The sequence below is a fragment of the Notolepis coatsorum genome (genome assembly GCF_963971535.1).
Source record: "Notolepis coatsorum genome assembly, chromosome: 18".
In the NCBI taxonomy this organism is placed as follows: domain Eukaryota; kingdom Metazoa; phylum Chordata; class Actinopteri; order Aulopiformes; family Paralepididae; genus Notolepis; species Notolepis coatsorum.
The window spans coordinates 89,126,768-89,143,451 of NC_140182.1; the positions used below are offsets into that span (position 1 = coordinate 89,126,768).

At 42.5% G+C, this 16,684-nt stretch overlaps 1 protein-coding gene across 1 annotated transcript in view; it reads left to right on the forward strand.

Annotated features, from left to right (window-relative positions):
* Positions 1–16,684, forward strand: part of tubgcp6 (tubulin gamma complex component 6) — a 75,323-nt gene that overhangs the window by 25,799 nt on the left and 32,840 nt on the right. The window contains 5 exon segments of the mRNA XM_084334713.1: positions 524–663; positions 8,321–8,470; positions 9,703–9,784; positions 14,913–15,001; positions 15,222–15,337. Of these exon segments, the coding sequence (XP_084190839.1) occupies positions 524–663; positions 8,321–8,470; positions 9,703–9,784; positions 14,913–15,001; positions 15,222–15,337 (577 nt within the window).

The window sequence follows — 16,684 nt, forward strand, 5'->3', positions numbered from 1 at the left end:
TGGACACGCTACTATTTTCAAATCAAATGCATATGATAGGTATTATGTTTCATCATGAATGCATGAAGGGGGGGGGGGTCGTTTCTGATGAATTGATTGCCAATAACGGCATTCGTTATTACCACAGCACTTGAACGGAAGATAGTTACTGTCAAATGACCATGGGTTTTGACCATGGGTATGAAAACCATGCACGATCAAGCTGAAATTTATGTCAGATTGTCTTTCCCTGTGGTCGGTGGTATTCCAAATATGATGACAGAAGTTCGAATACTTCAATAGAAGCTTCGAATGTCAAATTACATTCGGTACAGCCCTACGCTGAATCCATTCATATACCTGTTCTGCTCCGAGTTTCTCTTCAGTCATGCCATAATGACCTGGAAAAGCTCTTGACCTAAATCATAAAAGCCCTGTATGGCTGTATGGTGAGAATTATATGACTAGGCCAGTCCTTTGTTTCTCTGCAGACAAGAACTTCTGGACCCAGGGCTACACCCTGATCTCCTTTGTTTCTCTGCAGACAAGAACTTCTGGACCCAGGGCTACACCCTGATCTCCAAGGATGTGGAGGATTGTGTCCCTGTCTTCCTGCGGCACATCGCCAACGACGTCTACGTCTGTGGCAAGACCATAAACCTGCTCAAGATCTGCTGCCCACAGGTCAGTCTCAACAGACGCATGCCCATCCCTCAAACCTTAACTGGTCCTGGGATAACTAAAGGCACTTTAGTTCAGTACATTCCTGGACAGCGCGACAGTTTTGGGAGATGATTAGGGTCCATCTGCCAACGTGCTGAAGTACCCTAAGACCATGGTTTATTTTTGTAGAAGGACATAGTTTGCTCTAAACAGTGACATGTTGACAGATTGACCCAAATTTACAATCACAGACAATGCCAGTGCAAAGTTCAACCAATGGAATACCATGCAATTATTTTACAGCTAACCAGTCAAATCCATGCTAATACTTATTTCAGTTGCAAGAGCAGTGCAAATCATTAAATTCTTTATGGAGGATGTTTTTTATGGATGGAGGATGTTATGCTAGCTAACATCAGCTGGCTTCAAGCAGCTTGCAATAGATCTTTTTAAAGGTATAATCTGTAATGCTGTCAAGCAGCAACCTCTAGGCAAAAGTGCCCCCCCCCCCCCCCCCCCCTCGGTACTGCACTTTGTTAAAAAAACTTGTTTTGGCCTGATAATATGGGTTGGAGTTGAGTGGGGATAGGGGTGGAGTTGCTATTGCTGGCCACACCTCAGGCTCTGCCAAGACGGGTCTGGAGTCACAGTATATTAAGTTGGTAAACTCCAACCCACACATCAGACCAAAACAAAAAATGTAAACAACGTGCAATACCAAACAACGCTCTTTTACCTAGAGGCCGCTGTTTGACAGCATTACAGATTCTACCTTTAACTGCCAGTCTGACTTTCCTTTTTAAGGATGTTGTCATATCTTCATTTGTTTTTGTCTGATGAATAAAATGAGTCGGGTTAAGAATAATATGCTTTGTTTTGTTTTCAACCATAACAAAGTATATATATATATATATATATATATATATATATATATATATATATATATATATATATATATATATATATATACTAACCTTCGTCTTTTTCTATCATGCACTTTGCTACTAAGTAATCTTCCTTGCCTATATTACTACTTACTATGCTTATCTGTCTATACTACTATGCACTCAAGACTGTAGCACTCGTTCAACACTGTTTGACGAACAATGTTACTTAGCTGCCAGAGTTGTATCCTTCCTGCTGACCTGTTGTACAGAACTTGTACGTTGCTTTGGATAAAAGCTTCAGCTACATGTACTAAATGTAATAATTTAGTTATAAGGTAGGAGTATTTCTCAAATGATTTAGTAGATTTGGTTTGCATCAATGAGGAGCTCACCTGGGACATGCACACCGGCCAGGTGGTGATGAAAGAGGCCTCTCACCTCAGCCAGCAGAAGAAATACGGCAGAGGGCTTTGCAACTGTTTATTTATTTGTTTATTTATTTATTTGGTTTCCCATTAGCTAGCACAATTGTAGCAACTAATCTTCCTGCGGTCCAAACGAAACAACATAAAACAGTTACCTAAATCAATTCACAGCTAGAAAATAAAACACAAATCACCCCCCACCACCACCGACTCTTATCACCCACAAACTCTAAGAAATAACAAAAACATATTACCATAATAAACCCCTAGCAAATATTAACATAAACCCCTAACAAAACACAGTTAGATCAGAAACATAGTAATGGAACAAAATGAGCACGAGAAGGTACAAACCTCCATGCCTAACTATAATTCAACATACTATTTTTCAGTAGCGTTTTAAAAAGCTATTTGGAACTGGCATTCTTTATATTATAAGGCAACATGTTCCAACTCAAAATAGCTCTATACAACATAACCGTCTTCTTCGTGGCACCTTGGTAAAGGTACTACAACATACTCTGCGTAATCTGCCTGGTTTTATGGTCATGTCTCGTCGATATATACAATTCTAGTATGCAAGCTTTTAGGCCTAGTTTTCAGTACAAATATTGTGGGAGGGGGGAAACAAGGAGTTTACTGGAAAATCTATCCACCATTTTTAACCAAGAGTTTTCCATGCATGCCATCTACATTTGCTACAAATGGACAATGAGAAATCAAGTGTGCAGCCTTATTCTGAACAATTAGAAGTTTGTTTTTGTGGTGCTAGACTAGACAACTGAACAGTAGTCAAGATGAGACAACAAGCGCCTGAGTGATCAGTTTGATAGATCATTTAAATAATAGACACACCTCTAATCACAGATACTGCCCTACATATCTTAGCAACTACATTATCAATGTGTCTGGTCCTCCAGGGTGACACCAAGACCGTTTTACCTTGTGGATTTGCTCAATAACTCTTTCCTTTTTATAGTGAGCTCGCTTCTCAATAAATAATTTGAACCAAAAATAATACATTTAGTTTTAGACACATTTGTATCAGTCTGTTATTTTCGACCCAATCAGAGACGGAATCCAATTCATGCTACAGGATGTTGTTTAGTGTCCATATCAATAGTCTATGAACGCTACGTGAAGTAGGTGATATGTTGTTGGCACAATTTGGAAATGCACACAAAACGTAGTTTTTAGATAATGCTACATAAGCTGTATTCCAACGTAACATTACTCCTGACCATAGAATCCTTGTTTGTTTTCCTGGCTCACACACACACACATCTCGTGAATCCAGCTGCATTGCAATACACACACACACACACACACACACACACACACACACACACACACCTCACAGGATTTAAGAGTGAGTTTTCTGTTTGAACTGGCAGAAACTAGCACGTTTAGTGGACATACGTTACTTGGTAACCGAATAAAAATAAGAGGCAATTATTATTCACATGACATTATGACTGGGGAGATTTAAACATGTCGGACTTCAACAGATTTTCCCGGTTAAAATAAAAATAAACTGTAATTACCGTATAACGGAAACCCTGCCTTCTACAGAGGCACAACCGAGACCTCTCTGACTGAATGCATCACTGCCTGGTATGGGAACTGCTCTGCCCTCAACAAGCAAAGTGCTGCTTTATCACTGATTCTACTGCCACTTTGCACCCACCACATCCACACTGTGACTATTACATTTGTGATTATTGTATTGCGAGCACTATTTTCTTTTCATCATTAGCCCATTCCACACCGCCCGTTAAAGCTGAATAATCTTAAATAATCGTACCTCATTATGCCGGCACGCCGTTCTGTGTGAAAGGAACGAACGCTGAATGTGGGGTCAAAGTTGACGCGGCATTGTCTTCAGGTATGGAGAAATTGCCAGGGTGGGTTCGCCCCAGCGTCTGTGTGAAAGGGACTACCCGGCATAGGGAGATGGGGGGTGACCTTTTGATATATTGAAATTCTTTATTGGGAAAACCACATTGAGATACAGTATCTCGTTTTCGAGAGGGTCCCACATTTTGTGCAATGTAATACAGAATCAGAACACATAACACACAACAAAAAATAAATAAAGGACACATACAAAAACACAACAGAACAAGTAAACATTATAAGAGGATATGTCTCTCAATCTCCATCATAATAGACCTACTCCACAGCAGCCACCTGACGATGCCACCGCAGGGCAAACAAATATGCTTACCCCGCGATGACACCGCCAGGCAGCCGCCGCGAGAAAGGCCCAACAAAACATTCAAAGGGTAAGTAGAATACAGGATGTAATATATTGAGCTCCAGGACTGGCAGGAGAAGAGGAGCACAATCATCCCGCCCAACGAGCGCCCCAAATCAACCAATCGCCCCCCCCCCCCCCCCCCCCCCCCCCTGCCTAAAAATAGGAGTAGAGACAACTAGCTAACCCGTAACACCCGCGACAAGAGGTTCCAGCACTTGTCCTGTGGCCGACTGCACGCATGTTCTGTTTGAAGATCCGACAAAGAGACAGAGAACAAGGGTTACTAAATGGCCACATTCCTGACATACCACACGCAGCAATTAGTGACAGCAAACCAGAGGTGACAGTCTATCAGTGCAATAACATAGAACAGGGTGAAGTACTCCAGAAGGCGGTAGGGTTTCCTACTTTCCTGTTCTGGAAGAGCACAGAAACCCAGAATGTTACAGAAGGAGGTCTATAAATATTTCCGATAGTTATGTATTTATTCTTATGCAGGGTGACTTTGACAAAAATGCATTCAAAGTCTAGAGGCCCAACTTCAGGGATGATTAATTTAGAGACCAAGCTAGATAAGACCTAAGTGGCAACTCCACCACATTTCTTGAGGGATCTGTCAAGGACATAATTTTCTAGTTTAATTTGTTCATTTGTTATTTTATCGTTAAGCCAGGTCTTGGATAATGTAATTATGCTTGGCCTGTGTTGAAAAACCCATGCCTTAAGTAAATCCATTTTGGGTAACAGACTTCTGATATTCTGATGAACTATTTTTAGACCTTTAACACCATCCATCATAGAACATCAAGTTTATAAAGAGAGTACCAGTATGTAAAAGGAGCCGACCATTGTAGAATTGAGATGAGAGACATAATTACACTTGTAAGTATGTGTAAATACAAGACAAACAAACAAAATACACAGACATACATAAAAAAGAGAAAAAAATAATATATATATATTTTTATATATATATATATATATATATATATATATATATATATATATATATATATATATATATATATATATATATATATATATATAAAAATAGCCTATAGCTCCCTGACCCCATGAGCCCAGGGATTTGGTGAACAAGCCACACTACTCACTCAGAGCTGATTGAAATATTTAATAAACAATGTAGCCAAATTGATGATGTGGTGGTTAGATTGTAGGTTACTGTATATCATAACCACAACTATTTTCACAAGTGGAGCACCACCACTACACACCACCAACCCGTGGGAATATTGCTTCGTCCAACTATCAGTTTTTGCATGAAAGGTGGGATAATAATAGGCTACATGTTTTATGTCTAATTAAATTAATGTGCAATGTGAGAAGAGGCAAAAAAAGCTCACGGTACATCAACTGGCTGCCCTGGACTCATACACCAGTCTCGAAACAAAACGATAACACTGCATCATCTACTTATGGATAATTTTTGGCACATGGAAATGTAGGGTTTGTGAAATTATATTTTAAGGATTATCTCGTATATTTGTTTGGACACCTGGAAATATTAGTATCATTTTTGGAAAGTTGTGTGTTGAGATAAGACTTGCGATTTGGAGGTTCCTCTCCTATCTTGGCTGCTCGGTTACCAGCAAGGTCTCCCCTACATCTTCAAAAGCCTAGAGAAAGCTTGTCTTAACTAATCATCATGAGTTATGCATGTCAAATTGATAATAATTTTGCCATGCACCTTTGGAGACTTATTTCAGAACGCGCTGCGTCTATCCATCTATTCGACTCTTGAGCACAGCATTATGAGGTCTTTGCTAGATTCAGTGTGGACAACCCAAAGCTGGCAGACTAGGTGGAAAAAGAGATTCTTCATCGTGGCATTATGATGGGATTTCTGCGTGAAAAGTCCTATTGCTATCCTGCTACTAAAAAAAAGAAAATAATAATTTATACTATTGCTTCTTTTTTGTATTACTTTATATTGATGCTGCTGCTATGCTGAGGAGCTAATAACAAATAATTGTAACGGGATAGAAAGATGTGACAATAAAGCTGATTATTCTGAAGAACACATTCTCACATGTCGAAAGTCACAATAATGAACCCTGACCAGTGTTGGGCAAGTTACTTTAAAAAAGTAACTAGTTACAGTTACTAGTTACTTCTTCCAAAAAGTAACTAAATTACTTACTCAGTTACAAATTATAAAAGTAACTAGTTACTTCAGAAAGTAACTATTGCGTTACTTTCAAGATTTTTTTTTACATAAACAACATACACAAATCTAAACTATTTTAATGTTGCTGTGGGACAAAGTGAGACTAGCCTCCAATCAAATGCCATGTAGGCTATGTAGATATTATAATTACTATGTTTATATAGTGGATCATACAAATACAAACAGAATAGATGTTTTGGAACTTTTGATATGTATTGCCTCTCAACAGGCCACAACTGGGCAACATTAAATTATGCTTGTTAAGCACTATACCAAAAATAAATAACAAATATATACTGATTGATTGAACATTTTAATTAACAGATTTCAGAATGGGTACAATACAGTACGGCTCAATACACACAATTGTTAAGGGGATGCAGACCAGAGAAAGAGTTTCGTCTTGTTTACATCAGGGTCCCCCATTTTCAATTCATGACATTTATGACGAAAGTCTTTCTCTGGTCTGCATCCCCTTAACAATTGTATGTATTGAGCTGTACTGTACTGTACCCATTCTGCAATCTGTTAATAAACTTTTCAATCAATCAATCAATCAATCAATCAATGACATACACAACATACAGATATAAGAATCTAATCGAATCATCTAAACTAATCTAATCATTACATTTAAGACATGCATGACATACAGAGATATATATATCTCTGAGCACCTGAAGCCTGTGCTATTAAACCAGGAAGTGCAGCACTGTTGATAAGGCTGTCAGCACTGCAGTAGAGCCACTCAGTGCCCTGCGCTGCAAAGAGTGAACACAAAACGCTCATGGACCCGCGGTCTCATGTTGACTTGAGTCGCTTGTGTTGTTCGTTGGATTCGTTTTTGAGCTCAAAACATACACTACACGGACCGCGGTCTCATGCTGACTGATCAGTGATCGCTTGTCTTGTCGCGCTGTGTGTCAGACTCTGGATGCTTTAGACACCCGCCCACCTCCACCTCTGATTGGCTTACCATGACATTGTATTCAACCTCAGCCAATCGTCAGCATGTATGCTTGGCTCGTGCACTGTCCACTAAACAAGGAAGAACATATTATTGCCTCTCGGCGCAGAGATATGTCTGATGAAAGAAACAGGTTCATTCATAGTAACGCACCGCATTTTTTTGTAGTAACGGTAACGACGTTATTAAGATTGGAAGAGTAAAGATTACTCGTTACTGAAAAAACGAACGCCGTTAGTAACGAAGTTACTTATAGTGCCGTTATTCCCATCACTGATGACACGTACACATTGTCCCTATGATGCAAACCTGCTGATTAGAGGCATACCACAGGATGTGTCAGTACAGATTCTGCAAACCTTAATGATGCCTTATAACATCATGCACAGTGGTTGGCATATATACCTACATTCCTAGCAGGCTGATCAAGGTCTGTACCAGTGGCCTAATCCCTTAAGAGGGCCCCAGGAATCCCCCCCATGGTTCCCTTTGTTCCAGCCTTTGTAGTTATGTAAATGAACCCACCGGTGCCACAGTGGAATAATTGAGAGGTGCCGGTCGGCCAGATAACTTTATGCTGTAACCGCCTTTTAAAGCTGTTTCAGATTCATTCTCTCTTATTGTCAGATTCCCATCGTCTAGTATTTAACACGGTAATTGGTTATAATTCAGAATCACAAGTCTCATCACAGTTGGAGGTAATTGAACTGCCTTCCAGATGAACCGCAACTGCATGCTCACTGCCTCCGAAGATGATTTAGAATCCTTCCGTCGGGTCGGACGGCTGTGATGTTTTGTGGTATTTGATTGGTTCAGCTGTGTACGCGGCTGTCTTGCCTAGAAGGGTAATTTGTTTCAATATCTTTTTACAAGTCATCGCTCTCTCTGTGTGTCTCCGTCTCGACTACGAAGCTGACTAGTCCCACTGCCCGCCTGTCATGTGTCCCACAGCACTACATCTGCGGGTCGGAGTTGCCGGCGCCTCGCATCGCCGTCACCTTCTCCCTGCAGGAGGTGGAGGAGATCGAGAGGGACTGTGCCGTGTACCGCGGACGCATGGAGAGAATCGCCAAGCACAGCGCCATCAGCAGGGAGGAACAGGTACTGCAACAGGCACAGATGGCCTCTGTGAAACTTGAGTCTTACAGGCGATTGGAGGTCATAGAGATTATTAAAAATGGATTTATTTGAGCAGGTCAAATAATCATGAATGAATTCTGCCGTGATTTATATAGTACGTTTTCTAGCGCTTTACAATGCAGAGGGTAACTTGCCTCCACCACCAATGTGTAGAAGCCATCGGCGCCGGATGCCAGCAATACACATACCGGCTGGACGAGAGAGACTAGGATCAATTAATATCGACCTGTTAAGGAGAGGCAAGATTAGGCGGCCTTGATGTCGGAGACCTGATTGGGAATTTGGCCGGTGGCATCAGGGAAGGTGCTCTTCTTTTACCACAGACTTCCTTGGTTCTTTAGAGATGGCAGTGAGTTTGCTAAAGGTATTGTGCAAATTAGTATTTTGATTTAGATTTAGCCTATTTTTTATCACAGCTCATAAAAGGATGGTGTCGTGTCAAGTCAGGTTAAATTCTCTCCACAATGAAATGATCACACCTCAGTACAACAAAGTGTGTAAGTAAGTTGTGATTATAAACCAGGACATGGTCCTAGAGTTACCTCACCCACCTCAGCTGGGCTCAGCAGCAGGTAGTGAACTCACCAGTGGCGGTCAGCCAGGGCCCTAGTATCCATGACAACAAGTATGACAGCTTGCGTAAAGAAAATAATCTTTTTGGAAAAAGCTTAAAATTAGGTTACATCAAATTACTCATTTGCTAAGCCCTTTTTATTTTATTTTAAATGCACCATGATTATTTGACTTGCTTCAATAAATCCATTTTTAATAATCTCTTGATTTTTAGTATTTCCAATCCCCCATTTTAAGATATGATGCGTATGATACGCCTAATCCAGCTCAGCAGCAGTGATTCTCCTTTTTTTTTTTTTTTTTTTTTTTTTTATATGAACAGTCATCTATTTATAGGATATAAATCCTCCATATAGAACGGATCAACGGATGCTTCTTACATAATTTGATCAATGGCTGTGCCTTCTGTAGCTCAAGTATAGGGAATTTCTGCAACAGGCCCCATTAAAGTGATGCACTATCATCTTGGATGCTGCGTGGGGTATGATGTAGTGTCAGCGGTCCATATATCGCATGGCCTATATTCCTACGTGCCTGGCAGGTGAGTGAGGGGAGGAGGTAAGGCAGAGGGCAGGCAGATAGATCTCTGGTAACGATGCTCTCTACCTGTCTGTCGCCAGGCCCTGCGCACGGAGCAGGCACGCCAGGAGCTGATCAATCAGGTCAGAAACTCAGCTGCCAAGACCATGGAGACCTTCCGCGGTGAGTGATATACACACACACACACACACACACACACACACACACACACACACACACACACACACACACACACACACACACACACACACACAGAGCTGTAATTGTATGCATAGTCTGAACAGGCACATACACACATCCATAATCATATGCAATGTCAAATAGATACACACACACACACACACACACACACACACACACACACACACACACACACACACACACACACACACACAAAATCATATGCACAGTCAAACAGACACACACACACGGCTCTAATCATATGCAGTATCAAATGGACACAAACACACACATAACCATCATCCCCCCGCGATTATACCTTTTAACACCTGGCTCAGAAGTGATTATAACACAGTGTGGCTGGTGGCTCCCGACGATGAGGGGTTCCTTGAACCACGGGAGGATCCCACTCCTCTCTGAGTAATGGAGAGAGAGAGAGAGAGAGAGAGGAGAGAGAGAGAGAGAGAGAGAGAGAGGGAGAGAGAGAGAGAGAGAGAGAGAGGGGAGAGAGAGAGAGAGAGAGAGATGCACAGAGGTAGAGAGAGATGCACAGAGGTAGAGAGAGATGCACAGAGGTAGAGAGAGATGCACAGAGGTAGAGAGAGATGCACAGAGGTAGAGAGAGATGCACAGAGGTAGAGAGAGATGCACAGAGGTAGAGAGAGATGCACAGAGGTAGAGAGAGATGCACAGAGGTAGAGAGAGATGCACAGAGGTAGAGAGAGATGCACAGAGGTAGAGAGAGATGCACAGAGGTAGAGAGAGATGCACAGAGGTAGAGAGAGATGCACAGAGGTAGAGAGAGATGCACAGAGGTAGAGAGAGATGCACAAAGGTAGAGAGAGATGCACAAAGGTAGAGAGAAAGAGGGAGAGATGCACAGAGGTAGAGAGAGATGCATAGAGGTAGAGAGAGATGCATAGAGGTAGAGAGAGATGCACAGAGGTAGAGGGAAAGAGGGAGAGAGATGCACAGGTAGAGAGAGAGAGAGACACAGAGGTAGAGAGAGAGATGCATAGAGGTAGAGAGATGGAGCGAGAGAGATGCACAGGTAGAGAGAGAGAGACACAGAGGTAGAGAGAGAGATGCACAGAGGTAGAGAGAGAGATGCACAGAGGTAGAGAGAGAGAGAGAGAGACACAGAGGTAGAGAGAGAGAGACACAGAGGTAGAGAGAGAGATGCACAGAGGTAGAGAGATAGAGGGAGAGAGATGCACAGGTAGAGAGAGAGACACAGAGGTAGAGAGAGATGCACAGGTAGAGAGAGAGACACAGAGGTAGAGAGAGAGATGCACAGAGGTAGAGAGAGAGAGATGCACAGAGGTAGAGAGAAGTAGAGGGAGATCCACGGAGGTAGGGAGAGAGAGAGGTAGAGAGAGATCCACAGAGGTAGGGAGAGAGAGGTAGAGAGAGATCCACAGAGGTAGAGAGAGAGAGAGAGAGAGGTAGTGTCAGCGAGGCATTGAACAGCTTCCAACACTGCAGCCTGTGAAATCTAATCATCGCTCTCATAGTTTACCTAACTCCTCATAACATTTATTACATCAAAAGATGTACGGCGTGGATGGGAGGGCATCTTGGGATCTGAATGAATGAATGAATGAAAACTTTATTTAACAGATTGCAGAATGGGTACAATACAGTACGGCTCAATACATACAATTGTTAAGGGGATGCAGACCTGAGAAAGACGTTTGTCTTGTTTACATCAGGGTCCCCCATTTTCAATTCATCAGGACATATATGACATACATGACATACAGATAGTCAGTACTGCTACATCTATACATTTATGACATACCAGATTTGCAAATACAGTACTGTTTGTGATACAGAAGGAGTCAAGAAAAGGGAGTATATACATTTGACGTAGAAACTGTACATTGGAGGAGGTTGGGTGGGGGGGGTTGGGTACATTGGGATATTGACAACCATACTGGGTAATTTACATTGGAGGTGGTTGGGGGGGGGGGGGGGCGTGGGGCACACTGTATAAACAAGTAACACTGTACATTGAGGGGGGGGGGGGGAGGAGACACTGTACAAACAAACACAATTGTACATTGAACTATTGACAAAACCATACTAGGTAAATGACTGTACATTGGAGGGGGTTGGGTTAGGATATTTACAGGGGCCAGTGTTGAATTGCAGTCTCCCGTAGGTGTCCCTTTAGAGAGGTTTTGAAAGTGGGTAGTGATCCACATTCCTTTACAGCTTTGGGTAGGGCGTTCCACATTGATGTGGCATAATTGCGAAACGTGTTTAGTCCCTTATTTGAGCCGAATCTGGGTTTAACATGATTTGTGGAGCTCCCTCTGGTGTTGTGATCGTGGTATTCACTGACCTTTGGGAAGTATTTTGACATGTACATGGGTACCTTGGTCGTGTAGTGTATCTTGTAGACCAGGCCCATTGCAAGTTGTTGTACTCTGTCGTCTACTCTAAGCCATCCTAGGTTGTCAAAGTGGGCAGGGGTGAGGTGGGTTCTAGGAGTAAGGTCAAGCAGTAGTCTGACCAGTTTGTTTTGAGATGTTTGTAATTTTGTTTTTAGCGCCTTTGAGGTGCTTTGGTACCATGAGGTGCAAGCATAGTCGTAGTACCCCTGAATGAGTGCTCCTGCCAGAGTCTTCAGGGTGTTCTTGTTTACCAGAGAGGAGATCCGGTACAAGAATCGAGTTCGTTGGTTGACTTTTTTTATTACATTGGATGCCATTTTGTCACAGGAGAGATTAGCCTCTAGGATGGAACCCAGGTAGGTAATTTCATCTTTCCTTGTGACAATATTGTCACCCACTGTAACTGAGAAGCCGTCGGTCTTGCTGAGTTTGTTATTTGAACCGAAGAGAATGGACTCTGTTTTGCCCATGTGTAATGATAGTTTGTTATCAGCGAGCCATATGCAGATTCTGCCTAGTTCCGAGCTGAGGGTTTTTTCAACCTGTAACTTGTTCTTGTCAGAGACCAGCAGGGCTGAGTCGTCCGCAAACAGGAACAAGTTGCAGTCACAAGCTGACGACATGTCATTTGCATAAATTAGGAACAGTAGCGGTCCTAGTATGCTTCCTTGTGGAACACCACAGCTCACTGTGAGGGGGGGGGATAGGGTACCGTTTACCTCCACCATCTGTTCCCTCCCCTCAAGGTAGGATTGCATCCAGCTCACTGATAGACTATCAAAACCAATTGCTTTTAGCTTGTCAATCAGAATGGAGTGATTGACCGTGTCAAAGGCCTTTTGTAGGTCCAGCATGACCATGCCGCAGTATTTGCCTGCGTCCACCTCTTGTTTGATGTGGTCATTCAAATAGAGAAGGCATGTGTCAGTGGAGTGGGATGTTCTGAAGCCAGATTGGAATTCGTAGATTAGATTTTTTTCCGCTAGGTACTTTTCGACCTGTTCGTAGACTATTTTTTCCATGACTTTCGAGATGGAGGTGAGAATAGAAACAGGGCGGTAGTTGCCTGGGTCTAATTTGCTGCCCTTTTTGTGCAGAGGGGTCACCCTCGCAATTTTGAAGTCCTTGGGGACGTGTCCCTGTTTTATGGAGAGGTTTATTATGTGTGTGATGATTGGTGTGATGGCGGCTGCTGAGTCTCTGAGGAATTTGGAGGGGATGTTGTCATGGCCAGTGGCCTTGTTAGGTTGGAGGGCGCTCAGTTTATTGAGTACCTCATCTGTTGTTACCATTTCCAGCTTGAAGTCGTCCTTGCGGACCCCTAGGTTTTTGTAGTAAGCTACTATGTGTTCTACCCCATAAAGCCCTGAGTGGGAGGGTAGTTTGTTTACCAGTGTTGTGGCTATGTTTGTGAAGAAAATGTTTAAGTAATTGGCTACATCCAGCTTGTCTGTGATGAGCGTGTTGTCCGTTTTTATGTTTATGTTTGAGAATCTGGTTTTAAGTTTTTTACTGCATCCTAGTTGATTATTGAGTAATTTCCAAAGTTCACATGGTTTGTTTTTGTTTTCCTCAGTTTTGTCATTGATGAAATTCTTTTTTGCAGTTTTGATCATGGAGTTTACGTCGTTTCTTAGTCTGTTTCTTTCTAGTTTGAGTTCAGTCACGTGGGCTTGGAGTTCACTGCTCGTGCTTTTAGTAAGCTTTGACTGACTTTTACGAAACTCAGAGCATTTTTTGTCTCTGGTTTTCATAGCGGCCAGTATTTCGGAGTGCATCCACGGCTCAGCGCGATTTTTTACCCTGGTGGTTCTTAGGGGGGCCATGTCGTTTAGTATTGCTGAGAATTTGGTTTTGAAACCAAGCCATGTTTCGTCAACCAGTGTACCATTGAGTTCATCTGACCAGTCCAGACTCTCCAGTTCAAGGTTGAAGGCCTCGCTAGAGTAGGTTTTGAGGTCTCTAGATGTGACTGTTTTGTGGCAGCCAGCCTTTTGTTTTAGTTTTTTTCGGGTACAGAATATCATATAATGATCACTTAACCCACATGCTATAACCCCTTTATTTGAGATCTTGGACTTGTCGGAGGTCAGAATGAGGTCAATGGTAGTCTGAGTTGATTCACATACACGTGTGGGTTGGGTGATTAGCTGGCTGAGGCCATGCAGATCACAAAACCTACTGAAGGCCTTGAAGACGGGTGCATCTTTTCGTTGCATATCCGTGTTCCAGTCTCCAATAAGAATTTTGTCTACATCCTCAACTCCAGCTAAACACCCATCCATTGTATCATAAAAGCCACTATGATCTGGCGGCCTGTAGACTGTGCCAACCAGTAGGGATTTCGCCCTTTCGAATAGGATTTCCACCCATACAGTTTCAATTGATTTATGATTCAGGTCATTTCTGTTGATGAATTTGGTGTCCTTGTGTATGTACATACAGACACCACCTCCATGTTTGTTCCTATCATTCCTGATTATTGAGTAGTTCTCAATCTCTATCTCTGGATCTTTTACAGAATCGTCGAGCTTAGTTTCTGAGAAGATCTAATACATTGTGTGCGTGTGTGTGTGTGTGGGGGGGGGGGGGGGGGGAGGAGGGGTATGCATATCCATGTGTGTCTGTGTGAAGCAGATGGTGATGTGTGGTGTGTGTACACTATACCGCGTGGGGGGGATAAGACCTGCTGTCTCTCTCGCCCCCTGCAGGGTGCCAGGTGTCGCAACGTCTGGCCGAGGAGGCCAAGAAGAGGGAGCGCTTCGAGGAGCTGAAGGATCACCTGGAGCAGCAGCATGAGGTGTGTGAGAGAAATACTGGGAGAACGAGAGATGATGCGGTCAAGCTCTTTTAATATTATAACTAATTAAATATTAAAATGCAATATCACGTTTTTAGAACTTGCTCATAGTTGAGAGGACGTGGGAGTGGGAAGTTATGATTTTGGAAGCACTCGTTTCACGGATATCCTCTTGGCGTGGATGTGTAAGTGGCTATTATATAACCTGTGTGTGTTCCAGTGGCGGAGTGCGGCCAAGAACCGGGAGGAGGATGATGACTTCGGCTTTGCCAGGGAGCTGAGGGACAGAGAGAGGAGACTCCAGGCTCTGGAAGAGCAACTGGAGCAGAGAGCCAGGTCTGGCTGCTGCACGCACGCACGCACGCACGCACGCACGCACGCACGCACGCACGCACGCACGCACGCACGCGCACACACACACACACACACACACACACACACACACACACACACACACACACACACACACACACACACACACACACACACACACACACACACACACACACAATCTCTCAGACATACTCGCAGACGATGGAGCTGGAGATCGAAAACATGATACCAAAAATTGGTATCGCTATCGATTTCTAAGGCATTTCAAAAGTGTCAAAACAAATTAAAACATTGTAGACTAGGACAGATTAGCTAAAAAATAGAACAAATATAACTCATCTAATAAAAACGTGTATGTTTAATAAAGACACAATTACAAAGAAATGTATATTATGACTTTTATTTCATTTAATCTTTAACATATTCACATAAACAATAGAACACGCAAGGGAGTATGTTGTAATACATAAGCTGTGATCGCGTAGATCATCTCAGCCGCAGTGTCTATTTACTATAACACACAACCTTGAGGTTATATTGCTTTTATTCAACCGCTCTACAAGACGCTGGGATATCAAGTTTTGATTAAGAGCTCGTAAATGCGTTGCTAAGCAACTCCTAGCCGTGATGTTGATAACAAATAACGCACAGCTCTCAGCTGTCACTGTCAGATTGCTTGGTCAGAACCAGCTGTTGTATAATGAGCTAATGTTTTATTTAAAAGAAATCACAAATTCACATTACAGTTGGAGCAATTTTTCCCCCTCAGTAGATTAAGTTAGATTTGGTGCCCTGGATGCCCTTGATAATGTGGTGACTAGAGGGACTTTATCCCCTGTTGCCAATGAGCATGACCTTTTAAAAATTTCTTTAGGGCTTCGTTCGATAAGGTCTGAGTGTAACCCCTTGATGTCAGGGCCCTGAATGGAATGTTTTGGCCCTATCAAAGTCCTGTGTTCTGGTGCATGTGCTCAGCTGTAGAACGGTTATAGTTGTGACTTTTTTGTATTCTGGTGCATATGCTGTAGAAGGGTGATAGTTGTGACTTTTAACCTCTTTAGCCCGAGTGGTCCGTCGGCGGACCGCAAATGACATAACGTCATAAATCGATCTCTACAGACTGTATGAATTAATGTTGCGTTTCTTTTCCAAATGTAGCCAAGAGTAAAGACCCTAACCCTGTCAAAACATTGTGTATATTTTCAGCAATACGTTTGTTTACCAATAGGTTAAAGTGTTATTAGTGAAATATTAGTTTTGGAAATGTATTCAGAAACTAGTGAATATCGACGGAAGGAAATGTGCGCCGCCATTTTGTTTGTAGTCATAATGAGGAGAGGAGACCCAGAG